Source organism: Bos taurus, chromosome 14 (genome assembly GCF_002263795.3).
Source record: "Bos taurus isolate L1 Dominette 01449 registration number 42190680 breed Hereford chromosome 14, ARS-UCD2.0, whole genome shotgun sequence".
In the NCBI taxonomy this organism is placed as follows: Eukaryota; Metazoa; Chordata; class Mammalia; order Artiodactyla; family Bovidae; genus Bos; species Bos taurus.
This window is the reverse complement of record NC_037341.1, coordinates 1,785,360-1,813,143: the sequence shown is the minus strand read 5'-3', so window position 1 is coordinate 1,813,143 and position 27,784 is coordinate 1,785,360. Positions and strand designations below refer to the sequence as shown.

The following is a 27,784-nucleotide window of genomic DNA, read 5'->3' as shown; positions in this document are numbered from 1 at the left end:
GTGTCCTGCCCGCCCCGCCCCAGCCATGGCAGAAAACGAGGTCACCCAGGAAAGCCGCTGTCAGCCAGAGGACAGGAGGCAGGGACAGGCCTGCCGCTGTGTGTGCGGCCATGAGCGCTTGGAGCTGAGGGGGCCCAGGGAGTCGGCCTTCCCAGACCTCTGGGCCGAGGGTCACGGGTCCAGGGACCCCTGGAATCCCAGGGTCTCTCAGATGCAGAAACCTGGCTAGGGGTCAAGCAGCCTCTGCAGAGTGGAAGCCTGAGGGGAGGGCATTCCGGGGAGAGGGGAGACCAGGGCCTGGTGGCCGGTGGGGACGCTGGGGACAGCCTGTCTCTGTCGCGGACGGCAGTGTGAGCAGTAGAACGAGACTCGCCTCAGCTCCCAGAAGCACTTCCCGGGGCAGGTGCCCAGTGGTAGCAGGTTCAGAGAAGACCTGTGGGGCGGCGGTCCTGAGTTAAGGTCTCTGAAGGACTGCCCTGTGTGGAGAGCAATGTGGCCCCAGGCGGAGCCAGGATGGGCTGTCCCAAGACGGCGTCAGGTCGGGCTCGAGCTGGGCGAGCTCGTTCGTGGGACGCACATGAGTTGCCGGGACGCTAAGGATGGGGGCGCAGGGTGAGCCTGGGCATGGCAGCAGCTGGACTGGTGGTCACCTGCGGGCCCTTCTGTGGTCTGCGCAGGACAGGTGCCCCGCGGGGCATTACGGCCAGCCTACTCGCGTGCTTGACTGCTCCGGGCAGGGGCTGATTTGCTCCTACCCCAGCCTGACCTCTAGACTCCATCCCAGATGGACTCCTGGCTTCACAAACTGCTCTTGATCCAAGGAGGGGTGGCAGTGGGCCTGGGGACCCATCACATGGGAGATTTGGGGGTCTGGCAGGACCATGTGGGGTGGAGAACCCCCGCTAGGGACTGGGGCTCCAGGAGAGGACGACAGGGCAAAGGGACCAGAGTTTGGGTGGAGCTGGTAGCTCCCCCGTCCCTGGGGGGCTTTGCATCCTCCCCGGAGCTCCTCTCCTCACCCGCGGGGGGCCGTGCGACGTCCCGTGCTGCCCGGGGCTGGGGGGCCGGCCCCAGTGCCCCTGGGGCACCCCCCCACACCCACGTCCCCCCGTCCTGCAGGTGAACATGGTCATCGGGATCCTGGTGTTCAACAAGCTCGTGTCCAAGGACGGCATCACGGACAAGAAGCTGAAGGAGCGGGCAGGGTAGGACTGGGCAGCCGCGCCGCGCCCCCCTCGAGGCGGGATGACCCGGAGCCCCTGCCCCCACCAAGTGGGTCGGGAGATGGAGGCACGGAGCCCCTGACAGAGCAGGGGCTTCACGAGTTCTCAGAGGCCATGAAACTGACTGCTTCCCAAGACCCCAGGCCCACAGGGTGGAGGGCGGCGCGCCTAGCCTCTCCCTGCCCCTCTGTGGTCGGCTGGCCCTGAACTGGCACAGCGCCCCATCCTTGCAGTGCCTTCAGCACGGGGAGGGTGCAGGGCCAGGCGGGATGCTCCTCCTGCCTGGGGAGCCAGCCCCGAGAGGGTGGCGCCGGGACAGGCCCGCGGCGCTTGGGCAGGCGGTGCCCAGGGGCTGCAGTGCCCAACCTGGGCAGAGGCACGTGGGGCTGGGGCGATGCTCCTCCAGCTGTAGGGGCCGGGAGCCCCCTGGGGTCACGGACGGGGCCTGTCCCGCCCGAGCGCTGAGCCCTCCTCGCCTCGCCTCTGCCCTGGCCAGTGTCTGTGCGGGGTCCACGCCCCTCCCCACCCCACTCTGTGTCAGTCCTGCCTGGTCTGCGTCTCTCTGTCTCTCTCCCTCGCCTCGTCCTGCTCTTGCATTCCCCGTGAACAGAGGTTCAGGAGCCCTTCCCCATGAGCCCCTGGCAGGCTCTGTCCCGGTTAGAAACCTGCTCTGGGGGAGGCGTGTGACCCTGGAGAGCCCGCGGGGGCTGGGAGCCAGCCGGCCTGGCTGTGGGCCTGGGCCCTGCACGGCCTGGGCCTCTGCTCTGAGTCTGCGAAGTGGGGGCTGCGAAGCGTCAGCCACGCTTGCTTCGGGAACGGTGTAGCACGGGCCAGGACGGCGGCGAGGCTGGGGGCCAGGGCGGCGGCGAGGCTGGGCCCGTCCGCCCGTGGCGCTGTCCTCTTTGTCTCCTGCGGTGACTCCGTGAGGCAGGGTCTGCAGTCCTGCTCCCATCTCACAGCAGCGCAGACCGAGCCTGAGGTTGGGGGGTGGCGCAGGGGGCAGGGGGCAGGTGGAGCAGGGCTGGAGTCAGGTCAGGCCACCTGCCCCGTTGGGCCTCCCCCGGGTGCAGTGGTGCCAGGGCTCAAAAGCCCAGCTGGACTCACCTGTGGGCCTGACTCCAGCACCCCGCCTGCTCAGTGCTAGCCGGGGGGCCGCTGCCCAGGTAGCTCATAGGTGTCCCCCGGGACCATCGAGCGAATCCCTCTGTCTCTGGCTGGGGCAGCGCCTGGTCCTGCCGGATGTGCGGGACCTGAGGGCAGGGACCGTGGCCTCGTCCAGGTGCCCCGCTGCTTGGTGTGAATGTGGGCAGCTCGCGTCACGCTGTGCTGAATGCGGGTGTACACGGGCCCGGGCCGGCCCTGCCTTGCGGTCAGCCGCACCCAGCCTCAAAGCCCACACTCGGCTCTCCCTGCCACCTAGCAGGTCCAGGACCCCGGGTGGAAAGAGACCCAGGGACCCCTGGCCCCCATCCTCACCCATGCCCTGGAGCCTCACCCCCCCGGACCCTGGTCCCCCAACCTGGGGAGGCTTGGGCTGGACGCCCTCTGATTAGTTTTGGGGCTTCAGCCCTCCTGCTCCCCCTGCCTGTTTCCGTGAGAACAGTTTTGCTCTCGTTTCAGTCTGTTAATTTCACTCACAGTCAGCTGCCCCGGGCCCCACCTCAGGTGCCCCCCAAAATGTGCCAAGTGTGCAGCCCTCTCTGAGGCTGACGCCGCTTCTGAAGCCGCCGGTCACGCCACGTCAGTGCCACCGCTCGCCCGCACGCGGGCTCTGCGCCCCGCGGTCACGTCTCGTTCGCGTTACGCTTTCTCTGTCTTTCGTGTAGTCTCTGCTGTCCCCTCTGGGCCTCGGCAGCCCCCCAGTCTCCTCATGCTGCGGTCCCGCGGTCCCTGCCCGGCCCGTCTTCTCCCTTCCCGTCCTCCAGGGCCTCGGGGAACCAGCCAGGCCTGAGGGCAGGGAGCCGGGCTGGGCCTCTGGCCGTGAGAACACGGTCTGCTGGTGGCCGTCGTCAGGGTGTGGTCGTGCTGGGGTCACCGTGCTCCGCGTGAGTGTGGCGGAGTGTGGGAGGAGTTGTTTGTTGGTCGGGAGTTGCAGTGTGTGAGAGGCCGCCACACCTGTGGAAACCGGGTGTGTTGGGGCAGCTGGCCTGTTCGCTGACCCCGGCCGCCTCCAGGGGCCACAAGCAGGGCAGGGGCAGTGCAGCCTGGGGGCTTAGATGACCCAGGAGTGTCTGGTCATCTGGTCCCCAGAGACAGAGGTCCCCGGGACCCTCCTGGGGGAGAGCCCGCCTGGCCTCTGGACACTCGGGGTGGAGACGCAGCATCCTCTGGAGGGGGATGGGCTGCTCCTCCGTGCTGGGGTCCACAGCCCGGACACCTGGGGCTCAGCTGAGCCCCTCCGTTGTTCTGCAGGCAGGCAGGCCCGTGGGGCGGAAGACAGCTTCAGCTGTGACTCGGGCTGTGCTGAGAGGCTGTCCTCGGAGCCCTGGGGGACGTACTGGGCAGGTCGCACGGGAGGTCAGTGGCAGTGGGCCTGCCCAGCCCCATTCACGCCCAGACCCCTTCCCCAGGGGCATCTTACTTTCCCACAGGGGCGGCTATGCACCTGCCCCTCCTCCTGTCCAGCGGTCACACCTGGACCTGCACGCCCACCCCCCACACACCCCTCCCACCCTCCGCCAGCTGCGAGGCAGAAACGCTTCAGAAGCTGCAGAGGATGGACTGCAGGCATCTGAGTAATTTACGGGTCCCCAGGCCCCGGCCATCTGCCAGCCGGCTGCAGCACCTGGCTGTGAGCGCCAGGCCTCGGGCCCGGGAGACGGTGACTCAAAGCAGGATGAGGCGTTTCGATGGGGGAGGCCCGGGCCCTCTTGCTCGGATCATGAAGGGGTGGCTGGGCCTGGGGTCCAGCTTGAGAGGGCCTGCCGTGGAAGAGAGGAGGCAGACGGCGGGGCCCTGCCCACCCTGGGGTTAGACAGGCCCAGGCCGGGACGGGGCCGCATCATGGGCTCTGAGGCGCCGGGCCAGATGTGGGCACGGCAGGCAGGCGTAGAGGGTTACACAGCCTGCGGTGCAGGTGCCCGGCCCGGAGGCTTCCGCCTGGCCCCCTTGTTCTCAGCGCCAGTGGTCTGGGGGGCCTGTGAGGCGACAAGAGAGGCCAAGTCTAGCTCTGGAGGCCCGCCGTGTCCAGGGAATGTGCCCCAGGGTGGGGGGCCGTCCCTAGGGTGGCCTTAGGGGATCCCCTGGGAGGAGACACGGGGCTGGCCCTGAGGTGGGGACCCGGGCCCTTGAGACGGCCGGGCAGGGCAGTGGGGGGACGTGGAGGCCCAGGGAGGCAGGTGTGGCCGGCGTGCCCTGTCCGGGTGGATGAGGGCAGTTGTCCCGCGGGGCTGGGCCCCTCAAGGGTGGTCCGTTGCAGGGGTGGCGCAGCCTTGGTGGGATCTCACCGAGCTGTCTGGAGGCCCCGCCAGCTTGGGGCTCGGGGACCTAAGGGGACCCCAGCCTTTCTCCCACCAGCTCCCCCCGTGGCCACCCGCGGCCCTGCCCCACCTGCTCCTGGGGGGAGAGTCCCGCCGGAGCCCCCTGCGGGCAGTCACCGGCCCAGGGGCAGAGCCCACCCTGGCTGCGGTCCTTGGGCCCGGCGGCCCCGAGAGTGGCAGTAGTGGCGAGACGGGCGTCAGGCAGGCGTCCTCACACTGCACCCAGGACCCGCAGGCGTCCTCACACTGCACCCAGGACCCGCAGGCGTCCTCACACTGCACCCAGGACCTGCCGGCGCACTTTCTGTCCCCACACAGCCTGCTGACTCACAGTGTCCCCACTGTGGGGACGAGGAGACAGTCCAGAGTGGCCTCCCGTGTAGCCCATGGGGGTGCAGAGGGTATGGGAGTGCAGAGGGTGATGCCTGCCTCAGAGGTGCTCCTGGAGGACTTCCTGGAGGAAGGGGCAAAGGCTTCAGAGCAGGGTAGCTGCTGCCCTGGGGAGGGCAGAGCAGGGCCCGCCAAGAGGGGGACGCGCCTGTCGTTTCTGTTCCTGTCTGTCTGTTCTGTCCCTTCCCCATATGGCCCTGTCTGTCTGTCGTCTGTCTTCTTTCCTTGTAGGTCTGCTCCTTCCTTCTCCCTGAGGTGTCCTCTGGTCCCCCCACCCCTGACCCCACTGACCCCAACCCTGTCTCTCTGTTCAGTGCTCAGAGGCCTGGCCAGACGCCCTCCCCTGCGGCCCTCCTGCAGTCCTGGCCCTGGGCCTCTGGCTGGGGCCGGGGGCCCTGGGAGGAGACCCCTTCTCCCCCAGCTCACCCCTCCCTGCAGCGTGCGTGTCTCCCTCCTGGGGCCTCCGGGACGGTCAAGCACCTGCATCTTCCAGAGACCCGTCCCCCCAGCCCTCACTGCCACCCAGCCGCTTGGGACCCCCGTCCCATGTCCCCAGCTGCCCCGCGAGCCCCCAGCTGAGGGTGTTGCTGGCAAAGTCGGCTCCCCAGGAGAGGAGGCAGCCGGGCTGGGTGGGGGCGGGTTTCTCCGGTGGGGGGAGAGGGCACGGCGGGGACTGGCCCGGGAAGGGAGGTAAGCCTGAGCCCAGGAAGGGAGGTGACCCGGCCTGTCCCCGGGGCAAGCCCGGCGGGCATCAGGTTCCAGGGCAGCCCTGACGCCCGCCGCGTCCGCAGGGCCTCGCTGTGGAGCTCCTGCGTGGTGCTGCCGCTGCTGGCGCTGACCTGGATGTCTGCTGTGCTCGCCGTCACCGACCGCAGGTCCGCCCTCTTCCAGATCCTCTTTGCTGTCTTCGACTCGCTGGAGGGCTTCGTCATCGTGATGGTGCACTGCATCCTACGGAGAGAGGTGGGCCGGCGGGCAGGGGGGTGCCCTCCCTCCCTGGGCCTCGCAGCGGGGCCAGGGGCCCGCACTGCCCTCCAGGCTGAGGATGAGCGATCAGCCTGGCACTGGACACTGGGAAGCCACCTCCCCGGGGCCGGAAGGTTCTGGAAGGAGGCAGGAAGTGGGGGAGGGGCAGCTTCCTGGGCCCTGACTCTTCTGAGAGACTGGACTTGGGCCCAGCATGCAGCCGGGGCTCAGTCAACACAACAGCTTCTTGTAGAAGCCGCTCCGGTGCCCTGTGCTGGCTCCAGCCGAGATGGGGCTTGTACTCTGGCTGGTGGGGGCCCAGAGGCGGGAATGGCTCCCGGGGCAGCTGGGACTCCCACTGTGGCATTTTCTGGGCTTCTTCGGAAGGTATAGGAGAAGGTTTTTTACCGAACCCTTGCCCGACCGTCTCTTGGCTGGTATCAACGACGGAGGTGATATGCCCTATCCTGGGGGGCGGGAGTTTGACATGCCAGCATCAGACGTTGCTAGACTAGAGCCCACCCCAGGGTCTCGTGGAGGGCAGTGAGCGTGCTGGGCAGCCCAGGAGGCCAGGCCAGAGCGTCCCTCGGTGCAGGGGAGTCCTGAGACCCTGAGGGGCGATCTGTCTTCTGTCTGCTGAGCCGGCGTGGCCCACCCAGCCTCCCTGCCTAGAGCTTCTCCTCTGGGCGTGGACGCCAGGGCCCTGGCCTGGGGCTCTGCACAGCTGAAGATAGGGCCGCCCTGGCAGGGACAGCCGAGCCCACCCCTTGCCCTGCTCACACCTGGGGGAGACGGGGACGCCCCTCCCCAGGGGCTCCTGCTGCAGGAAAGACAGCAGGGCGGAGCCCTGACGTTTCTGCCAAGGGAGTGGTGCCCCCGCCACCTGCAGACGTCCAGTCGGTCCTGCGTGTCCGCTCTCTAGTCCTGAGGGCCCAGGGAGAGCCTCCCCTGAGACAGGCGGGGGCCGCCCATGCTGGAGCCAGAGATGGCCCAGGCGGAGGTGACTTTATGGACCCACGCTGACGCCCTGCAGAGAGAACCTCGCTCCCTCAGCCCAGCACCTGCTTGGGCCTGTTCCCCTGCACACGTGCATTAAGGAGCCTCGGGACAGCCCCCAGAGTAGCTCGTGCCCACTCACCTTGGATGGACTGAGGCTGCGGTGGCCCGGGTTTCTGGCCCTCAGCCGCCTCGCCATCTGTGAAACAAGATGGGCAGCAACGACAGAGTGACATCCTGGGTCAGGAAGATTGCCTGTGGGCAGCAAAGATGTTGAGTAGAGACGGAAGCACTGGGAAGATGGAGGAGCAGAGGCTGTGTCCCAAGGGGTGAGGGCAGAAGTCAGAGGTGGATTCAGGTGACGGACGTCCCGTGGAGGGCAGGCCACGCCAAGGGTGGGCTTGCGTGGGCTGGCACAAGCTCCGGGCTGTCGGGAGCTCCAGGCCGCCCCTTGGGACACTAGACGATGGGCTCGGAAGCCCCCATGTGCGCCTGCAGGGCTGGGCCGGAGGACCCATGGACCGGCCTCCCCTGCCCTCGGTGAGCTCCAGGGTCCCGTGGGAGGGGCCTGGCCCCCTGCGCCCGCTCAGCTATGCTGGAGAGGATGGGCCAGGAGGGGCACTCAGACGCCGGCCCCATGGGCACAGGACATCCCAACAGGGGCACAAGCAGGGTCTCTGCCGGCACCCACGGAGTCGGTCGCAGCACGAGGAAATGAGACATGGGGAGCCCGCGGCCGTCCGTGCCAGGGGACAGCGTGTCCTCCGTACCCTCGAGTCCACCGTCTCCTGGGCCAGGCCTGCCCTGCTGGGCATGCTGCAGGGCCGAGCAGACGTTTGTTGGCCGGTCGGTGAGCATGAGATTGGGAGTGTGCTCCGCGTGTCTACAGCCCTGGGGCCAGCAAGACCTGACCGGCCGGGTGGCCGTGTGCATTGGGTTCTCCCAGTCCTCACAGTAGCACAGGCTCAGTGGCCGGGGTCACTGGGCACGTATTCTTGGGTGTGTGCTGGGTCAGTGTCTGGAAGCCCTCCTCCCAGCTCTCCCCACCGTAACTCAGGACACGGCCTCCAGGCAGCCTTCCGTACATAGCCCAGCCCACTCTCCGTGCTTTAGCTTCCTGCACCTTCCTTTATTCCCTGAGCCCCGCCTTGTGGCCTCTGAAGTGTCAGCACCCTGAGGACAGGTGCTCTGCTCACTGCTGTCCCCGCGCCTGGTGCTGTCTGCAGCAGGCGGAGGTGGCGGCCGTGGCTCCCACTCACACAGACCAGCAGCATCCATGGCTAACTCGGTCTCCTCCTCCTCCTCCTCTGCTGCTGCTTCCTGCTCCCGGCCCCTCACTCGCAGCCGCCCTCTCTCTCCCCTCTGAAGAGCCCAAGGCCGTGATGGCTCACCCCTTTCACGGAGCGCTCTGTTCTTGGTGATAAGGGAGCAAGGGCCTGACCCCAGCTGGCCCCAGACATTCAGGGATGTGCTGGCCACAGTGACTCAGGACACATCTGGACACCAGCCGACTCAGGCTGGCGGTGTGGGCTCTTACCCACAGATTCCTAACAGGAGCCTTGCAGCGTTTTCTCAGGGGCCCAGAGCTCCGTGGTTTTTGAGTTTTCACCCCAAGACGGGCATAGAGGAGATCTCAGAGGTCAGAGCAGAGGCCGGGCCCTGGGCAGCTGCTATTGAAGCTGCCCCGCGTGCCGTGCCACGCTCTGGCCCACAGACGAGCAGGTGCCCCTGTGAGCGCCCCCCACCCACCCCCGCCGTGGCACGTGGACCCGTGCAACCCACGATAGGCCTGCCCCTCACCGAGATCCTGCCTGCTGGACTCGAACCTGCCTTCCCGGCGCTGGGGGCGTAGCTGGCCGTTGACTGCCTCTGCTCTCCATCCGCAGGTCCAGGACGCTGTGAAGTGCCGTGTGGTGGACCGCCAGGAGGAGGGCAACGGGGACTCAGGGGGCTCCTTCCAGAACGGCCACGCCCAGCTCATGGTAGGGCTCGGGGCCGGGACACAGGCAGCCCCTGCTCGGCCCCAGCAGCCCCGTTAGGAGGACCTCTGAGCCCAGTTTGAGGCTGGGGTCTCGCCGAGGTGAAACCCACAGTCTGGGGGCGTGGACAGGGTCAAGGGATGAGGGAGCTGGGCGGGGCCGGCGTCCGCCCCGGGCTCATCCTCTGGCGCCAGCCGTGCCCTTTGTCCGCACGCCGCCCTCTGGATGTCAGGCCATGCGCACACCTTCCGCGCCCCCCGCAGCCCTCCCCGCCGTGAGCTTGTGCTCACGCATCCCCAAGGGCCTGACTCCTTGGTCCTCTTGTGTTCCACACACCGTCCAGTTTCGGGCATTGCACACCCCTGCCTACTCCTGCTGCCCACTTTGCAGGTCTCACCTCTTCCAGGGAGCCTTCCCTGAGCCCCACCAAGCCGCCTGTTCAGACCCTGGTAACATCCTGGGTGAATTCTCCATGTTATCATTTGGTGCCTGCTGCCCACTGGGTGCCCCCAGCATGTGGGAAGTGCTCGTTCAGTCTTCGGGGTGCCGGCCACCTCACAGGCAGGGCCTTGGCAGAAGCTAGCGGATGGGCTCAGGGAGGCGTTTTCAAGGGTGAGGCAGGGGTCTGAGGTGGGCGGAAGCCAGGTCCCGGATCCCCTGACACTTCTCCTGGCCTCTGACCTCTGGGCAAAGACCCTGTGATCTTTCTCACAACTTGGTCCCCACATTTGCCAGGAAGGAACTTCCAGTCTTAACTAAGGGCCCTGCCATCCCCCGGGGCCCCAAGGCCTGGGAGAAGGCCACTGCCCTGCCTGGGTGGCCAGAGCCGGGTTCCCCAGCCGGGGTGCTCCCTGGAGGCGGGGCGGGGACCACCCTCCTCCGCCTCTCCCACCTCCTAGCCTCGGGGGGTGGCGTGTAGGACGACTGCCGCTGCAGGGGCGGCGAGTCCCGCCCCGGCATGAACGCCTGCGTCCTGACCCCACTGTGCCTATCCCGGGCCGGCTGGCCTCCACTTCCTCGTCCTGAGGGCTGTGGTGGGGGCCATAGGGGTGATGGGGGGCAGGCCTCTTCCTGACACATGAGTGGGTGGGCAGCAGGGGTTCTGGTATGGGACCCTCTGTGTGTTCCATCTCTCTGGACAGACCAGAGGCCAAGGGTGTGAGCGAGCCGTTCCTAATCACAGACGCCCAGAAAGGGAGCGTGCTCACGTGTGCGGGTGCGTGCACACACAGGCGCGGGCACACGGCTGCGCACGCGTGGGCCCGCAGGGGCGCATAGGCTCGCTCTGCGTCAGCGCATCACCCACGGGCACCCTGGACCTGTGGACACCCTGGGCCCTCTGGAGCTTGCACACGCGTGCACACGCACCGCATCACACACGCCACTCTGAGGTGTGGCTGCAGCTCCAGGGCGGCCCTCCTCCCCAGCCTGCAGGCAGCCCTGCCCCGCCCTGCCTCGCCCGCCCTCAGGCCCTCACGCTGCCCATCTCTGTCTCGTAGACCGACTTTGAGAAGGACGTGGATCTGGCCTGTAGATCAGGTGAGCGCCTGACAGGTGAGAGCGACAGGTGGCCCTGGCCTGGGCCCACTGTTTCTTCTTTTCTCCATGCGTCTGTCCGCTGTCCTCATCTCACACCTACCAACCACCTCCATCCCCCGGCCACTGCCCCGAGGCTGCCCGCAGGGTCCCGGGGGCAGAAGCGGTGGGCTCAGAGAGCCGTCCTGAGGCTCAGGCCCAGCAGGGGAGGGGCGTCCGTGCTTGGGGAGCACTCAGCACTGGAGAGCACCTTCTGGGGCTCCCCGACCCCAGCCTGGCCCGTTCTTCACCCCCGCGTGCCCCCATCCTCAGCCCTCTGTCCCCTGTGGGGAGTGTGGCCGAGCCGGCTCTGTGAGGCCCGGAGCGGCCCGCCCTCCTGCCCCCTCGCAGGCCTGCCTTCTGTGTTGCCGTCATTCCTCACTGTTGGTCCATCCGCGGAGGCGGGGCTGGCCGCGCTTCCAGGCTGGGGGCACGTCACTGGGAGCAGTGAGCCTTAGGCGGGTTTCCAGGAAGCAAGTGCAAAACCAGAATCGCTTGCCCAGTGAAAGGAAGCTGTCCAGGTGTTGTATTGTGAGCCAGGTGTCAGGGCCTCGCAGGACCAGCTGGTTCTGTCCCCTCTGACCCGTCAGACATCTGGGAGCATCTTTTCTAGAGGTGGCCGTGGGGAAGGGCGGGGCCAGCCCTGGGTGGGCAGCGTCAGGTGTTGCCAGAAGAACACCAGGAAGGCTTCCTGGAGGAGGTGATCTCTGGCTTGATTCCTGCTCCATTTTCGCCTCATGTGCCAACCTTCCTGAGAGGTGACCCCCAGAGTTGAGAGCATTTGGGGTCTTGGGCCCGGTCCTGTGTGGAGCTGGCCTCTGTGAGCGTCCAATTTGTTTGTCTTTGGTAACCTGGCTCAGCCTGGCCTGTCTCCTTGAGAGGAGTCAGGGGCCAGGGCACAGGGGCCCGCCCAGGCCAGCACAGGGCAGATGGGGGCCCCAGCGAGTGCCCAGGAGGCCTGCAGGGAATCTGCTCAGGGGAGGCCCACGGGGCTAGACCCAGGCTCCAGGTGGACAGCTGGAGGGGAGGGACACGCATGGGAGAGGCAGCAAGGGGACCTTTCCCGACCCTGAACCTGAGACGAGTGGCAGGGAGCAGGTTTGGCAGGGAAATTGGTAGGTTGGTTGGGCCGCGAGGACCAGGGCAGAGCAGGACTGCAGACTGGGTGTTAGTGTTGGCGGTCGGGGTGGAGAACAGAAGGGGCCTGGGACCCTGGCTGTTGGGGAGGACGAGAAGGAGGACCAGGGTGGGCCAGTGCCCACTGGTCTGTGCAGCTTAGAGGAGGAGGAAGCAGGAGCAGCTGACGAGCCAGGGTGTGACATGGGCGCCTGTCCACCGCCGGTGCTGGTGTCAGGCGTGGCGGGGAGGGCGCTCCCTCCAGAGCAGGTTTCCCGAGGACTGGGCCTCAGAGGGCTGTGGGCAGCGCTGCCTGTCGCTTTGCATTTTCTGTGGGCTGGTAGAGGCCGAGCTGACCGGCAGGGACGAGGCAGGCGCTGGGGACGCTGCGGCCCAGATCGGGTGGAGGTCAAGGCAGCCTGGTCCTGCAGCTGCACAGCAGAGAGGCCGGTGTGCGGTCCTACCTGCAGGGGGGCTGTGTGCCACACCGCCAGGCAACACGGGCTGCCCCTGTGCGCCTGCCAGCTGCTGTGGGTGGCAGTCGTCTGTGCTCTACAGGGAGGCACCCCTGCGTGCCAGCCTCCACTGAAGGCACATGGTAGCACAGGCTGCCACAGCACCAAACACAAGGCTGGCGGGTGCCCAGATCAGTCAGCAGCTGAGACCCAGGGGGGCCCGGCGCCACCCCCCTCAGCCACCCTGACCCCCTTGTCTGTCCCCACAGTGCTGAACAAGGACATTGCAGCTTGCCGCACGGCCACCATCACAGGCACGCTCAAACGGCCATCGCAGCCGGAGGAGGAGAAGCTGAAGCTGGCCCATGCCAAGGCGCCCTCCAACTTCAACAGCCTGCCGGCCAATGTATCCAAGCTGCACCTGCACGGCTCGCCCCGCTGCCCCGGCGGGCCCCTGCCCGACTTCCCCAACCACTCCCTGACCCTCAAGAAAGACAGGGCGCCCAAGTCGTCGTTCGTTGGCGACGGGGACATCTTCAAGAAGCTGGACTCGGAGCTGAGCCGGGCCCAGGAGAAAGCCCTGGACACAAGCTACGTTATCCTGCCCACGGCCACGGCCACGCTGCGGCCCAAGCCCCCGGAGGAGCCCAAGTACAGCATCCACATTGACCAGATGCCCCAGACCCGCCTCATCCACCTCAGCATGGCGCCTGACGCGGGGCTCCCGGCCCGCAGCCCGCCCTCCCGCCAGCCCCCCGGCAGCGGGCCCCCCGAGCCGCCCCCCACCCAGCCCCCGCCGCCTCCGCCCCCGCCACCCCCACCGCCCCAGCAGCCCCTGCCCCCACCGCCCCCCATGGAGCCAGCACCCCCCAGCCTGGGGGAGCCCGGGGAGCCTGCTGCCCACCAGGGGCCCAGTACGGGGCCCGGGACAAAGACAGAGAATGTCTCCACGCTGTCCGTGAGCTCCCTGGAGGTAAGGGGGTCCAGGGAGCTGCTCCTAGGACAAGGGGAACCTAGCAGGCAAGGCACGGGTGTGTTGGCCCTGTGGGTTTAGGCGAGGGCCTAGCTGGGGGTGCGGGGCGTCCAGGTGGGGTGGCAGCCAGCCTCAGGGAGCCCAAGCCTGGAAAGCCAGGAGGCCAGCGTCTCCTCTGTAGAATGAGCCCCATTGGCAGGATGGGAACCCGAGGCCTGGGCTGGGGCGAGCTTGCCTCCCCCTTGCCCGCCTGGCGTGTGTCAGGGTCCTGCCTGGGAGAGGGGCAGCATCTGCCTCCCTCCAGCCCTGCTCCCGGGATCTGCCGGGCCCACATGGTCCTGTCTGTGCCAAAGACGCGACTAGTCAGGTGGTCACCCTCGATTGTGGTCTCACTGATTGCATAGGGCTCAGGAGTCCTCAGCCTGCACAGAATCCAGCCCCTTCCGTGATTGAGCAGCGCACCCCCGCCTTAGGCCAGCCTGGGACCTGGAGTTGACCCCCAAGCCCTGCTCAGGCTGTAGGATAAGGGCTCAGGGTTGAGGGGGTAGCCAGCCAGGCCCAGCACCTTCGGGGAGCCCCACCCTCTGCAGTCCGGGCTCCCACCTCGTGGCATGTGCCTTGGGTGATTCAGCCCCAGGGTTCCAGTTGTGTGGCCGGCCAGAAGTGCTACGACCCAGTGTCGCAGTCTCCTAGTCCCTGGGAGCGTGCCCTGGGCTGCCTGAACTGGACACCCTTGCCCAGCCCTGGTTGCCAGGTGTCTCCAGGCAGAGTAGCCTCTAAGGGCCCGGGATACTGAAAGCCATAGCTTCAGTGCAGTTGGAGGTGTGTCCGCCGGGGCTCGGCTGGGAACGGGTGGGCTGGGGCAGCGTGTCCCTGGCCTCCCTCAGCCTCTGGCAGGAGCTCGTGTCTAGGGGATCTGAGGGTATGCTTGCCACAGTGTACACCAACCCCTTCTTCCCACAGCGGCGGAAATCACGGTATGCGGAACTGGACTTTGAGGTGGGTCCTGGTGTACCCTGTCCCAATCACCCGGCCCAGGCCTTACAGCAGGTGGGGAGGGGCTGGGGAGAGGGACCGCCCCCCCTTCCCCACATCGGGAGCCCAGTCCCCAGGAGCCTGCCCAGGTGGGGGCAGGGCAGTCCCTTTCCTGGCTCAGGGCTCGCTGCCTCCCCCCACCCTGCAGAAAATCATGCACACACGGAAACGGCACCAGGACATGTTCCAGGACCTGAACCGGAAGTTACAGCACGCAGAGAAGGACAAGGATGTGCTGGGCCCAGACAGCAAGGTCTGGAGGGCGAGGGCTGGGGCGGGGCTTTGAGGGGCTGAGCCGAGAGTGGGGCAGGGGCGTGGGCCGGGCATGGACGGGGCTATGAGCCCTTAGGTAAGCCCTTATCTCCTTCCTCTGGTCCTGTTTCATTCATTCATTCATTTAACCTTTCCTCAGGATTGGTGTGGCCCAGCTCTTGCTATACCCTGGAGGGACAGGGCGGGTGGACGGGTCTTTTCTGGGGGCCGGCTGGAAGGGTAGACAGCATGCTGGGCTGACCCTGTCCTGAGCGAGCCTGAGCAAGGCTGCCCCCCAGTGCCAGGCAGCAGCCAAGCAAGGGGTGCTGTGTCCTTCCCGGCAAGCCACTCCCACACCCTTTACTCAGTGGCGGGGGTCGCCGCCTTTGTGCGTCGTCGGGAAAGGCTCTGTGCTCCCAGGCTCCCCACTCTGTGCTTGGGTCTCCCTGCCTCCCGCACCTTCCTGCACGGCCCCTTCCTCACGGCCTGCCTCCTTTTCTCCACGCCCCGTCTGCTCTGTGTCTCCCCGACTGGGCCCTCACCTGTCCACTGCCCACCGGCCAGCAGCCAGAAAAGCAGCAGACGCCCAACAAGCGGCCCTGGGAGAGCCTCCGGAAAGCGCACGGGCCGCCCGCCTGGGTGAAGAAGGAGCTGGAGCCGCTCCCACCGTCCCCACTGGAGCTGCGGAGTGTGGAGTGGGAGAAGTCGGGCGCCACCATCCCGCTGGTGGGCCAGGACATCATCGACCTCCAGACCGAGGTCTGAGCGGGCGGGCGGCGGCCACGCACCGGGCCACGGACGAGGGACGCTGCTCTGCCCGCTCCTGCTGCAGGACGGGCACAGACACGCTCGTGGGCAGCGGGCGAGGCCCGCGCCCCGGCCTCAGGGCGCTCGGACGGCGGCCAGGCAGAGGCCCGCAGTGCTGGGACCAGAGCCAGACGGGACAGGAGACAGCGGCCCCTGTGGGCACAGGGCTCCGGAGGCCGAAGGTGCCTCAGACTCTGCCCTACTCGGGCCCAGCCCTGGCGGGCGGGCAGACAGCCGAGAACAACGGCCAGGCCGGGCGTGGCCAGCGTCCCCAGGGATGCCCGCCTGAGCTGCTGCAGCAGAGGACCAGCCTGCTTGGCCCGGCCGGCCTGGCACCGTTTTTTAGACACCCCCACCCCTCGGAAGCAGCCAGCTCCCCCCCAACCCCTTCCAGGGCCTGGGTGCCCCTCCCCAGACCCAGGTGGAGAGCACAGCCCTCTCCCCTACGCCACCCAGGGCCAGGAGCAGAAGCCCACTCCGGGAAGAAACAGGGGTGGGGAATCTATTTTTTCTCTCCTTTTCTTTTCTTCAATAAAAAGAATTAAAAACCCAAGTTCTCTCTGCCTGTCTCTCTTCTCCGTGCAGCACACACACCGGGACCTTGGTGGGCTAGCAGTGGTCTTCGCCGACCTCGGTGGCCCTTCACCTGGGCGGGGAGGGCTGGCTAGGCCTGGGGGCTCGCACCCACCTGCTTCTCAGCCTGAGCTCTGAAAGGCTGGCTGAGCGAGTGGACGCTGCGGGTCCTGCCTTTCTCCTGTGCTTCCAGCAGGGGGCAGCCTGAACCTCCGCAGGGAGCTGGCAGGAAACCTGCGGGGCTGCTGTTGGGGGAGTGGCCAATCCACTCACCCTGGGCTGTGCGCCCCACCCCGGCGAGCCTCAGGGCCTCTACCAGCCAGGCAGACCTCCTGGGCCCTGAGAGGCAGCAGGCAGAGGCCTGCCCACAGAGGAGACGTGCATTTGGGGGCCCCAGCACCCTGAGATTATGGGCCACTAATGATGTCATCCAAGAGGAAAGCAATGTCAGAACCAGCTAAAAAGCCGTGGGTGCTGCCTGGCGCAGGGTTCCCGTAGCAGTCTTGCCCGTCCTCTCCCCAGCTTGTAGGCATCTCACCGGGCATGGGTCACCTGTGACCCCACCCCCTCCCCCATAGTCTTAACAGCAGGGGGAAGGGGAGGAGCTTGGTGAGGGCTGCCCACTGTGAGTGACCACGGATGGAGAGAGACTGGGGACCTTGCCTGCCTGGGAGGGGCTGAGTGACCACTGTGACGCAGTGTGAGAGGACAACAGGGAGGGAGGGAGGCATGCGGCAGCCAAGAGGCGCCAAGCCCTCCAGCCTTGCACAGCAGGCACTTGGGAACCACTGCTTCCCCAGGGCACACAGCCCGAGTCCAATTCTGAACACTCCAGAAAGCCAAAATGTGGGGTGAGATTGGCCAGCAAGATGTGACCCAAAATGAAGCTCGTTATAGCTCATTTGAACCTCTAAATGCACACATGCACGTTAGCATGTTCCTCCTGGGGTGTTCGGTGGAACCTCACATGTGCACCGTACTGGATCAAATCCAGAGTCCCAAATTCCAAGCCCATCTGGCCAGGGGGATTCAGATGAGGACCATGGCCCGTTGCCGGGGACCAGCCCCGGCTGATCCAGGGTATTCGAAGCGGGGACAGCGTCGGCGACCTATTTATTTAAATATTTTATCAAAGATATAAAGAGTAATAGGATGAGGATAGCTCAGTAGGAAAATTCAGTGGAGCAAAGAGGCTGAGTAGCTTGGTTTACGAGGGAGACCAATAAAACTTCAAGACAAGAAGTTTGCACCACTTACGTAGGCCACAGGCGTCCTTCCGTTCTCCCGAAGGAGAGGAGACACTGAGGCCTCCCCGGTCGGATCTTAGAAGCCCAGGCAAAATTAGCAAGCATGGCGGGTTCTGCGCTCCAGATGGAGACTCAGCCAGAATTTGAGAGAGAGAGCGACATGGGGAGACCAAGTTTCGGTGAACAAGGCCCGCACTTTATTTTCCAAAGTAGTTTTTATACCTTAAGTTGTGCATAGAGGATAATGGGGGAAGAGGTGGAGTCATGCAAGGACAGCAGTTCCTGGTCCTAATCGAAGCCAGGCTTTCAAACTTATCATATGCAAAAGTTCAGGTGAATTACATCATCTTCTGGCCAGGAGGCCTGTTAACATTTTAAGAAACTTATCTTTCTCTAAAGGTGATTATTCCAAAGTCAGGCACCAGCCTCCAAAAAAGCACTGGACAAAGCTGCATTCCTATAGGGCAAAGGTGAGGTGGGCTCAATCAAGAAAAGAATTAACTCAAGGGTCCAAGGTTACAAACATTGAGGCTACTACTTGCATTTCTATACACCCATTATATCAATCAATACACTGCCAAGGACACCAGTAGGTAAGGGGTATGGAGACTTAGCAGCAAACATTGGCCCAATAAGTGAAAAACCCTTCACCAATACAATTTCTAATCAATCTTTTAACTGCTCAAAGGAATCTGTATTTAGACAGTTTAGAACACCTCCTGCCTCTCACAGTTGGGAGGCTCTGAGCAATCACATGTGGCCGGAAAAACCTATTCAGGCAGGCTAGAGCATTTCCAAAGGAGTTTGTAGGTTGAAACACTGTCACACCCAGGAATTATTAACTGGAGCTGTAAGCTAAGTCTTTTTTCAGAGAGAGGTAGTGGGGGACAGCCCCCCGTAAAGTCAGAGGTGTAGGTGAAAGCACAAAGCAGAAAGTAGGCAGACTCTGGTTTTGGGGGTAGATGCTTGAGAATTTCCAGGGGGACTCCTGAGGCTCGATCCCGCTTTGCGTATGCCAAGCCTTCTTCCTCATGACCTTTGTCATGGGTGGAGCTCCTCACGCTGGCTCCTGGCAGTGATAGAATTCCAGTTGAGCTATTCCAGATCCTGAAAGATGATGCTGTGGAAAGTGCTGCACTCAATATGCAATATGCCGGCTCCCAGCAGCCCGTGCTGCCTCCCTCATCTTCGGCTGTTATGGAAGGAAGCCGGACACCCAAGACACCCTAGGAGCAGGGTGTCCAGGTGGAGGAAGTCCTGGACCCCAGCAACACCCCCGGGGAAGGAGGCACGGAGCATGGGGCCAGGGTGTGCAATCCTGGGGTTCTGCAGAGGGCTCACCAACATCATCGTGGAGTGACCAGCACAAGTTCCGGCCAGCTCCCTGATCTTCCCTGTCCTGTTTGTGCCCAGAACCATACACCAAGGAAAAACTGAAGGAAAAGCACTGAAGACAGAATAGAGCCCAAGCCACCCACTCCAAGCACACAGGAGGAATGACTCAGACGGCGTGAGCCACTGGTGTCAGGGCTTGGTGTGCAACCAGGGTCAAGACTGAGTGTGAGGTCAGGCTCAGGGCTCAGTATACGAGCAAGGTCAGGGCTCAACGTGTAATGAAAGTCAGTGTCAGCATGTGACCAGGGCCAGGGATCAGAGCAACCAGAATCGGGATCAACCTGTGACCAGACTCCCCCAGTTTCCCCTCAATCCTGGCCCTTCTTTCTAAAAAGGCCATGTCTTCCAAGAGAGGCCACACATTATCCTGCCTGGGCCCCATGCTCACAGCTCTTCAGTGCTCTTGACGCCTGGAATGGTGACCAGGCACAGAAATTGCTCTCTGCTCCCTGGCTTTCACTGCAAGAAGCCCCCCAGGAAGGGTTCCACAAGACTCACCAAAACCCAAGGGCCCTGCCTGAGTCTGCCATCCACCACCTTGGGGTGAGCCCCGTGCTGGGCAGCATTTCAGGTCCGAGGGCGTGAGGTACTCGGAGCTGGGGCAGGGACCACCGCAGCCTTCAGCCTGCCCCTGTACTCCCCCAGCTGTTCAGAATGCTGTGCCCCCGATGGGGACATCTACACAGGAGAGCGCCGAGACTCAGGGGCAAAGAGATCTCGCCAGTCCCTCTGGGTGGTGAGCGTGAGGGGGCATCTAAGCCCCACTCTCCGGGCTCTAAGTCCTGAATCTTTGCCCCTATGAGTGGGTTACCCAAGGGCAGCCATGTAATCTGTCACTCGTGAAGCCGAGAACATCTGCTCTGCTGCCCGTCGCCTGCCTTCAGCAGCACCACCGTGCCCAAGGGAGAGGGGTGGGGCTGGGCATGGTGGTGGTTACTATGATGGGCAGGAACGTGTGCAGCCCAGGGTGGTGGTGACAGTTTTGTGGATGGAGCTGGAGATGGAGGTAGTGATGGTTGTGGTGGAGTTGGAGATGGAGGTAGTGATGGTGGTGATGGTGGAGCTGGATATGGACGTCATGACTGTGATGGTGGAGTATTGATGGAGGTAATGATGGTGATGGTGGTGAAGTTGGAGATGGAGATGGAGGTAGTTATGGTGGTGGTGGAGTTGGAGATGGGGGTAGTGACGGTAGTGGTGATGAAATTGGAGATGGAGGTAGTGATGGTGGGGAGGATGCAGAGGGTGATGGTGGTGGAGCTGGAGATGGAGATGGAGGTAGTGATGGTGGTGGTGATGAAATTGGAGATGGAGGTAGTGATGGTGGTGGTGGAGTTGGAGATGGGGGTAGTGACGGTGGGGAGGGTGCAGAGGGTGATGGTGGTGGAGTTGGAGATGGAGATGGAGGTAGTGATGGTGGTGGGAGTGATTTTGGTGCTGGTGATGCCTAAGATGGCAGTCACCATGATCTATGTTGCTGATGGTGGGGCTTCTGAGATTGAAAAGCAGAATCTCACCGGGTCACCTTGTCCCCCACGCCCACAGACTGGGAGCATCTGGAGGGCGAATGGGTTGACAGGTGGAAGGAGGGGTGCATAAGGACAGTGACTAGAGCCTCTGAGTCACCTGGGGGTGGAGCCGTCAGGAGCCGACATTTCACCAGCACCCACACTCCTGAGACGGGAGGCGGCTCCTCCTCACCTGGCTTCCGTCTGCTCACTCCCTTTCCTGTCACCAGCCCCAACAGTGCAGGCACAGAGGGACATCCAACAAGGCCCCCTCCCTTCCCTGGGGTGGGCCCGCCTCCAGGCAGGTAGAGGCTTTTTCTGGCGAAGTCTTCCCACCTGCCTCTCCCCCTCCGCGCTTCCTGGCCCCCGTCCAGCACAGACACACTTGCTGTCAGGAAGTCCTCCCTGCGATCTAACCTCATGCTGCAGTGCGAACGCCTCCTGCCCCCAGCGGCTGACCCGCTCAGTTCTCTTCTCCCCCATCACTGTCTGGGCTGCTCATAACCACCAGGGGAGCACCCCTAGCCTCCACTGTCCCCTCTGTGTCTCATTCAAGACGAAGGATCAACCCCTCCACCCTCAGGCTTCCCACGCAAATCCTGTGTGCTTCCTACTCCAGGGCTGGTTCCAGAACCTTCCACTGGCTTACAGTGTCCTTCCCAGTCCTGCTCCACCTGCTCACGGTGACCTCTTGAAACCTCCGGGAAGGGAGGGCCCGGAGAACCGCCGCCTCCCTGAACCTTCTCCACGTGGATCCCTGAGGTGACAGGGCAGCTGGGGTGCCACTTAAGAAGCCCAGAAAGTGCCACCCACCCCTGTCTCAGCTGTCCTGCCTCCCTGGGAGGTGACCAGGCCATCCACGCTTTCTGACAGAGGTAAAATCTGGGGGACTGGGCCTCCAGCTGAACTCCCCAGGCCCCAGCAGGTATCTTGAGTGAAGGCCTGTTCTGAGAAAACCCCACCCCTAGGCCCTGGGGAGGGGACCAAGGCTCTGCCTGGAGCCGCCCCGAAACTCAGAGTACAGTGCTGGTTGAGGGGAGGTGGGGGATGGTACAGGCCCCGCCCATGTGCCGCTTCTGCCACCGGCGGCCTGTAGCCCGGGAGGTCTCGGTCCCCCTGCCAGTGGGATTCCACAGTCCCCTCCCTGCAGCCCCCGGGGAGACGGTGGGCTGATTCTGGCCCCAGTGGGACCTCCTCTGGGATGTCCCCCCCACTGCTGCCCCCCTACCCACTGCAGCATCCATGCCCCTGCCCGGATCTGCTCAGAGAGGCCTGCAGAGGGGCCCAAGGCAGTAAGACTCCCCAGGCAGGGCAAGCCGATGGTGGCCCCTGCTCCCGGCCGTGGGTCTGCCGGAGCAGGCGGCCTCGACCTCGGGCAGGCCCCTCCCCGAGGGGCCTCCTGCGGAGTCCTCGGTCTCCCCTGCGGAGTCCTCGGTCTCCTCTGCGGCTCAGCCGAGACCCCCTTCCGGGGCCAGCGTTCTGGCTCGGCACTTCTCCAGGCCCGGGGAGCAGTGGTCTCCCCGACTTATTTTCTCAGGCCCTAAAAATAGCCAGGCGAGGAGGGGCGCCTCTGAATAGCTCTGAGTGTGCCAGTCACGGCCCTACTTGGAGCGGAAGCATCTCCAAATAAGGCCTTGGCAGAGGCGGAAGCTGCGCCCGCCGGCTCTGCTCACGTCAGCGCCCAGCTGCGCGGCTCCCTAGCCTCGCCCCCAGGACTGCCAGCCCCAGGGCTGCCCCACAGCCGCCCCAGAGGGTGGTCGGGCCTGGGGCCGGGTGCAGGCTGGGGACCTGGCAGTCCACTCAGGCTAGACGCCCGGAGCCTGCCAGGCTGGGCGCGGCTGCCTGATGGAAGTGCGCTGGCCCCAGAGTTTGGAAATACGGAGCCTGAGACTCCTCTGTCTGGAAACCCGCGCTCAAGCGTCAGCACAGTCCAGTCCAGGCCCCTCCCCAGGCCCGGGGGACGGGAGGGCAGGGCCTCTTCCTCCCCACGTCCGGCACCCCAAGCCCAAGCCTGGCCTCCCAGCCAGTGGGCACCCTGACAGGATGGGGAGAGCCAGCGCTGGGCAAGGGGGTGGGGTGGGTGGGGGGTGGTAGTCGGCCTAGGAAGGCGGAGGAGGTGTTGCTGGGCTCAGATGGCTCCCTGGGAACACCATATGGACCCCCACCCCGGAAGGGGAGTTGGAAAGAGGCAGAAGGCGGCGCCCCCATGGGCTCCCTCCCTCTCTGCCGCTCGGAGTTCCTTGGGGGGCAGATGGTAGGTGGGGGTGGCCTGGAGGTCGAGGTGCCAGGACAGGTGGGCTGCCCCTGGCCTCGGGGGCCTGTCCACTCACTAGCTCTCTGTGTCTGCGGCCCCGTGCCCTGCCTGGCTCCTGTGTCCTTCCAGACCCCCTGAGATCCTTTCCAGGCTCAGAAGCCCCCAGCCCCTAGTGAGGAAGGGATTGACAGACTCCACCCCGGTCCCTGCTAAAGGCCAGCTCCAGGCTGGAGGAGGGTGGGCAGGGGTGCAGGGCAGGGAAGGGGAGGGACGGGATGGGGCTGGGTGCTGATTCTTAGAAGGAGAGGGTGGGACCCTGAGAGCAGCGCAGGCAACCAGAAGAGGGACGTGATCCTCCCGGGGAGGGGACAGGCTGAGCCTGCAGGTGGGCGGGGTGGGTAGCTGGGCACCCAGGTGGGCCTTCTGAACACAGGCTCAGAGGCTGCTGATGGGGTGTCACCCCTTGGGAAGAGAGAGACTCTTCTGGCCCCAGTCTGGCTGGAGTTCCCCGTCCTTGCCCCTCCCCGGTCCTGAGTGTCCCCAGAGTCATCAGGCTTTGGCCTGGGGGTCTGGTCCCCCTCAGAGCAGGCCTGCTCTCCCAACAGCTGGGATACTGAGAGAACCTGGGGGAGCAGGCCCCCCAGAGCACACAGGGAGGCTGCACAGGCCACCTCTACCTGCCTCCAGGTGTGCGCTGGGGAGAGGGACAGCACAGTAAGCGGAGTGGGCAGAACAGTCCGAGGCGGGGGCCAGGCTGCAGACTGGAAGCCCACGCCCAGGGCAGGGGCCACTCCGGACTGTCGAGGCTGAGGTGGGCTCAGTCCGGGCAAATTGCTCCAGTGTTCTCTGTGGCCCATCGACACTGCCCCCGCCGTGCGCCCCAGGCCTGCAGGGACTGTCGCATGGGTACAGGGCTCCCTGAAGTAGCCCTCAGTGAGGACCTGAGCCTTCACAAGACTCCCTGTCGGGACAGAGGGTGGACGGCAGGCATCCGGTGCTGTTACTAACATCCCCCTTTGCAGAAGAGGAGACTGGCCTGCAGGGAGTCTGGGCAACTTGCCCGGAGTTGCAGGAATGAGTCAGTGGTCTGACTGGTCTTAGCTGCAGCTGCTGTGCCCTCAACACAGCACTGGCCCGGGGCACAAAGGGAGGTCCATCTCGCCTGGACCCCGGCCTGGCCCTGACAGGGGTCTTAGGCAGGAGGGCGACCTCGCTTCCTCGCTCCTCCTCCAGCCAGGACCCACAGCCACCCTGACTCCCTCTCCACCTCCGTCTCCAGGAATCTGCCTCCCTGGCTCACGCGACTCTTCCCCATCTCCCCTTAACTAGTCCTGCTCATCAGCATTAAATTATAGAACTAGTCAGGCTTTCTAGTTCTTCCTTAGTCACTTTCAGCATGCTGTATATTTTTAGAAATCCACCTATTCCAACTACGGTTTCAAATGTATTAGAAGGGAATTGCTCATCTTGTTCTCACCTTTTTGATTTCTGAGGAGTCTAGTTGGGTCCCATTTGTAGTGCCCAGTTGTTTGAACTGTGCCTTCTTTCTTTTCTTTTGTCTTTTGGTTATAAAGAACAGACTCTGGGCTTTGTGTTTTAATCATATTTTTTATAATTACCAACATCTTTCGACTTGTTTCCCCATCTTCTTTAGTGTTCTATATTTGTCCTGTTTTCACTCTACTTAAAAAAAAAACAAAAAACCACACTCTTTCTTGATTTTTGGAGTGGTTACATTTAACACATTTATTTTTAGTCCACTTTTATCTTTTATTTGTTGGTAAACTATACAGATTCTATTTCCTTTCAGCTTACCTTTCAGATGTTGAAATATAACCAGTTATTTGACTTAAGGACCAAAATTTATCAATTTATTAACCCCCCTTTCATACAACACAAGGACCTTGGAACACTTACTTTCTTGGGGCTTACATGGTAATATTTTCTATTATTTTCATTCTGTATTTTTCTACTGCCTTTAATTAGATATTATTATCTTTTTGTGGCTTCCCTGATGGCCCAGCAGGTAAAGAATCCGCCTGCAACGCAGGAGACACAGGAGATGTGGGTTTGATCCCTGGGTCAGGGAGATCCCCTGGAGAAGGAAATGGCAGCCAGCTTCAGTATTCTTGCCTGGAAAGCCCCATGGACAGAGGAGCCTGGCGGGCTACAGTCCAAAGGGTCAGACACGACTAAGCACACAGGCATGGCATTATTTTTTTTAAAACAGACAGCATTTGGTTATATTTACTTATGTGTATAACAGTCTCTTGGCTCACCACTTAACTGGATTCCGCACCAATTCCGATTCATGGGTGTGCATGAGGGGTCTCTCCCACACCACCAACAGGCCGTGCTCTACGCATCAGCTGGCTGTCCTCCAGTTCAGCTCAGCTCTGACCCTCGCTCTGCGGCAGCATCAGGTGCCACAGGTTAAGGCCTCAGCCCACATGGCTACTCCCTTCACACATGCTTCAGACACCAGCCTCAAGTCCAGGTGTGCCTCTCAGCAACAGCTGCGACTCAGGGCTCCCAGGCCCCCCACCTGGGTTCGGTGGATATGCCAGAGCTGCTTGCAGAGCTCAGAGCAGCATTGTACTCGCTGCATCACTGGTTATGGTAACAGGACAAGGTTCGGGAATAGCCCGATGGAGAATGCACAGGGAAAGCGTGGGGAAAGGGCTAGAGCTCCCGCCGTCTCTCTTCTCCATCATCACGTGTTCTCCAAATCCCTGCCTTTGGGCTGTATGGAGGCTTCATCACAGAGACAGGATTGATTAAAGCCCTGGCCTCTGGCCGTAGATGCCACCTCCAGCCCCTCTCCCCTCCCCAGAGCCGGGGTAGGTTCACAGTTCCCTCTGGTCCCAAGGTTGACTCTCCTGGCAGCCAGCCCTCTCCTCTGGTGGGTCCAGAAACTACCTCTGACATGCAGAAAGACTCTTTCAACCTCATCACTTATGACCTTGCAGGGGTTTGGGGCACTCTGTGCCAGAAGAGGGAAGAAGACCACATGTGTGTTTCTTATTATAAATCACCCTATGGCACCAGGGTATTTTAGGTTTCATTCCTTCCTCCTGGAGTGTTTTCCTAAGCCCCTCAATCTGCTGATGGTAAACTCTTCTTTCCACGGAGGATTAAGGTCTGGCACGTTATCACCACTGCCCACGCAAGTCCCACTCTGGCTTATTAACATGTTTATTTATTCTTCTTTACCCCCATAATCCTCCCACCAACCTATAAGCAACTACTCTAATTTAGTTAATGTGCCTTTTTTGTTTGTAAGTGCTCTTAGGGAGAAAAAAAAGAAAGTGTTTTCTAAAACCTTTTTATTCTGAAATAAGCTTATAGGAGAGTTGCCGAGATAGTATAGAGGTTCCTTATACCCTTCGCAAGCTTCCTGTAATGTGAACATCTTCTATAACCACAGTAATAAAAGGTACATATTTTAAATTTATTTATATTGCTATATATCTCAATTTTGTTTTTCACTTTTTTTCCACTATGCTTTTTTTTTCCTCAAAGATCCATCTGGGTTGCTATGTGTGCATCTGATCTGCTATTTCTCTTTTTTTTTTTTCTTGACATGGTTTCTTTTAATAAAAAATACTGCTGAATGTGTATCACAGATTATATGAAGCTATACATAACAACATTCTCTGTGCGTAGAAACTGTGATGTGCGTTCTTGAATTTTATATTTTTATCCAACTTTATTGAGATATAATGTATATATAATAAGCATCACCCATTTTAAGCATTTGATGAGTTTCAACAACATATGACTCTCACAGCCAAGTGAGACTGGGGTGAGGTCTGGACTGAGACCCTCACAACCATCACACGAGAGGGACACAGAAGTGTTGATTTTCTCATTGCTGAGTTTCAGTTCCTCCTTATGTTTTAGACATCCTTTATCAGATACGTGTTTTGCCAGTATTTTCTTCCAGTCTCTGACTGGTCTCTTCGATCTTTCAACAGTATCTTTTGTAAAGCAGCATTTTTTAATTTAAAAAAATATTTTTAATTAAAAAAATCAGCATCATTTTTTCCTCCATGGATTGTACTTTTGTGTTCTATCTAAAAACTTATTGTCACATCCAAGGGAGATGGATGTGGTCTGTCCGTCCACGTCTCCAATGTCCCCCATCACAAGCCCCGCTCTGCACTTTGGGACTTGTACAAGGATCTCTTTGTTTTGTCAATGCGGGAGTGGAATTGCTGGGTTGTCAGATATGTGTATTCTAGTCATCCAAGGGTCAGACTGCTCTCCACTTGTTCACACCACTGATTCTGAGAGGCAGCCATGTATTAAAAAGTACAGTTATTGTAACTTATCCAAGATCCGGTTGTATTTTGGTGGGAGGTGTCTTCAGAGCATCTAGTCTGCGCACCATGGAGGCTGGACTCTCTCCCTTTATCTTCTGTCCCACCTGCTGACCCTGAAGTGACCTTGGGAAGACCTGCGTCCTTCTGCCTTCCTTACCCCCAGCCTTGGGAGCGCTCCGCACTGCCCACCCCTTCGCTCTGTAGACACGCTCTGCCCTTGGCTCCTGCGGCTCCACACCACCTCCCCCCAGCTGCTGACGCTCAGGGTCCTCGCTGGGCTCAGCCAGAGGCCCCCACCTGGGCCCTGGCAGGAGGGAAGACCTCGAAGGGGAAGGGGTAAAATCTGGACTGGGAAGGATGGCCACCCTGTACAAGGCTGGGCAGGGCCCCTAGACTCTGCAGAGGCAGGGGGAAGGCCTCGGCCGAAAGGCAGTGGAAGGTGGGAAACAAATTGCCAAAGGTCCCAGGGTCACACTTCAGAGTTAAACAGGTTCCTGAGGGGAAGATGGGCAGGGGTGGGATGCTCATTTAGTAGGGGGTCGGCACAGGAAGGGGGGAGCTCAGGGCCTGGACCAGAGTGAGGCACGTGGAAGATTCTAGCAGTTGGGAGGCAGCATCATGGGATCTGGAAAGGCCGGGGAGGGGTGAGGAGGGGGTGCCAAGGTGACCCCCGAGGCTCCAGGCCCAGTGCCCTCGGGGGAGTGCCTGGCTCACACAGCCAAAGGAGACGCCCAGCCGAGATATTGAGGACCCTGTGTTGCCGGCCCTTCACATCCAGGGCCAGTCAGCATTTGGGTCTGGAGGGGAGGCTGCCGGGCTCTGGCTGAGGAGGGGGCATCAGGAGGGCTCAGGGTAGGAAGAGCCCAGGGAGGCCAGAAGAAACACCTCATATTTAATACAGAACCAAAAAAACACAACACAACAAAACCAACTGCAAACATTGGCAGCCCCAGACTGACTCAGAAGATCATCACATACTGGGACAGTTCAGTGACGTCTTCGGAGAAGTGCTTGTAGAATTTACGGCTCACGGAGTCCGGGTCCTCCTTGAGCATCTCGAAGTCTGCAGCAGAGACCCAAGGGTCCTCCAGTCGCGGCGCAGCCGGCCGTGGTGCAGAGGGGAGGCGCAGAGGGAGGGGACAGGACCTGCCCTGGGAATCCGGTCTTTGAAGACACTGCCCTTCCGGGGGCTCCATCAGAGCGGTATGGGGGGGTCACGGCCTGTCCCCAGGGCCC

The 27,784-nt window shown here is 62.2% G+C and overlaps 2 protein-coding genes across 18 annotated transcripts in view; one reads left to right on the top strand and one right to left on the bottom strand.

The window, feature by feature from the left end:
* Positions 1-15,799, top strand: part of ADGRB1 (adhesion G protein-coupled receptor B1) — a 77,580-nt gene extending 61,781 nt beyond the window's left edge. For 3 of the 6 annotated variants that reach the window (XM_059893265.1, XM_010811854.4, NM_001191541.1), the window contains 8 exon segments: positions 1,120-1,205; positions 5,884-6,055; positions 8,941-9,036; positions 10,533-10,572; positions 12,449-13,152; positions 14,116-14,151; positions 14,336-14,440; positions 15,007-15,799. In XM_059893265.1, coding sequence (XP_059749248.1) covers positions 1,120-1,205; positions 5,884-6,055; positions 8,941-9,036; positions 10,533-10,572; positions 12,449-13,152; positions 14,116-14,151; positions 14,336-14,440; positions 15,007-15,204 — 1,437 coding nt within the window. In that variant the 3' untranslated portion in view covers positions 15,205-15,799. 6 annotated transcript variants of the gene reach the window in all.
* An 11,626-nt stretch (positions 15,800-27,425) lies between these two features.
* LOC101905222 (maestro heat-like repeat family member 5) overlaps positions 27,426-27,784 on the bottom strand; it is a 28,089-nt gene continuing 27,730 nt past the window's right edge. For 10 of the 12 annotated variants that reach the window (XM_059874396.1, XM_025001997.2, XM_025001993.2 and 7 more), the window contains one exon: positions 27,426-27,699. In XM_059874396.1, coding sequence (XP_059730379.1) covers positions 27,569-27,699 — 131 coding nt within the window. In that variant the 3' untranslated portion in view covers positions 27,426-27,568. The remainder of the gene's footprint in view (positions 27,700-27,784) is intronic. The other 2 variants (XM_025001995.2, XM_025001996.2) reach the window with 2 other exon arrangements.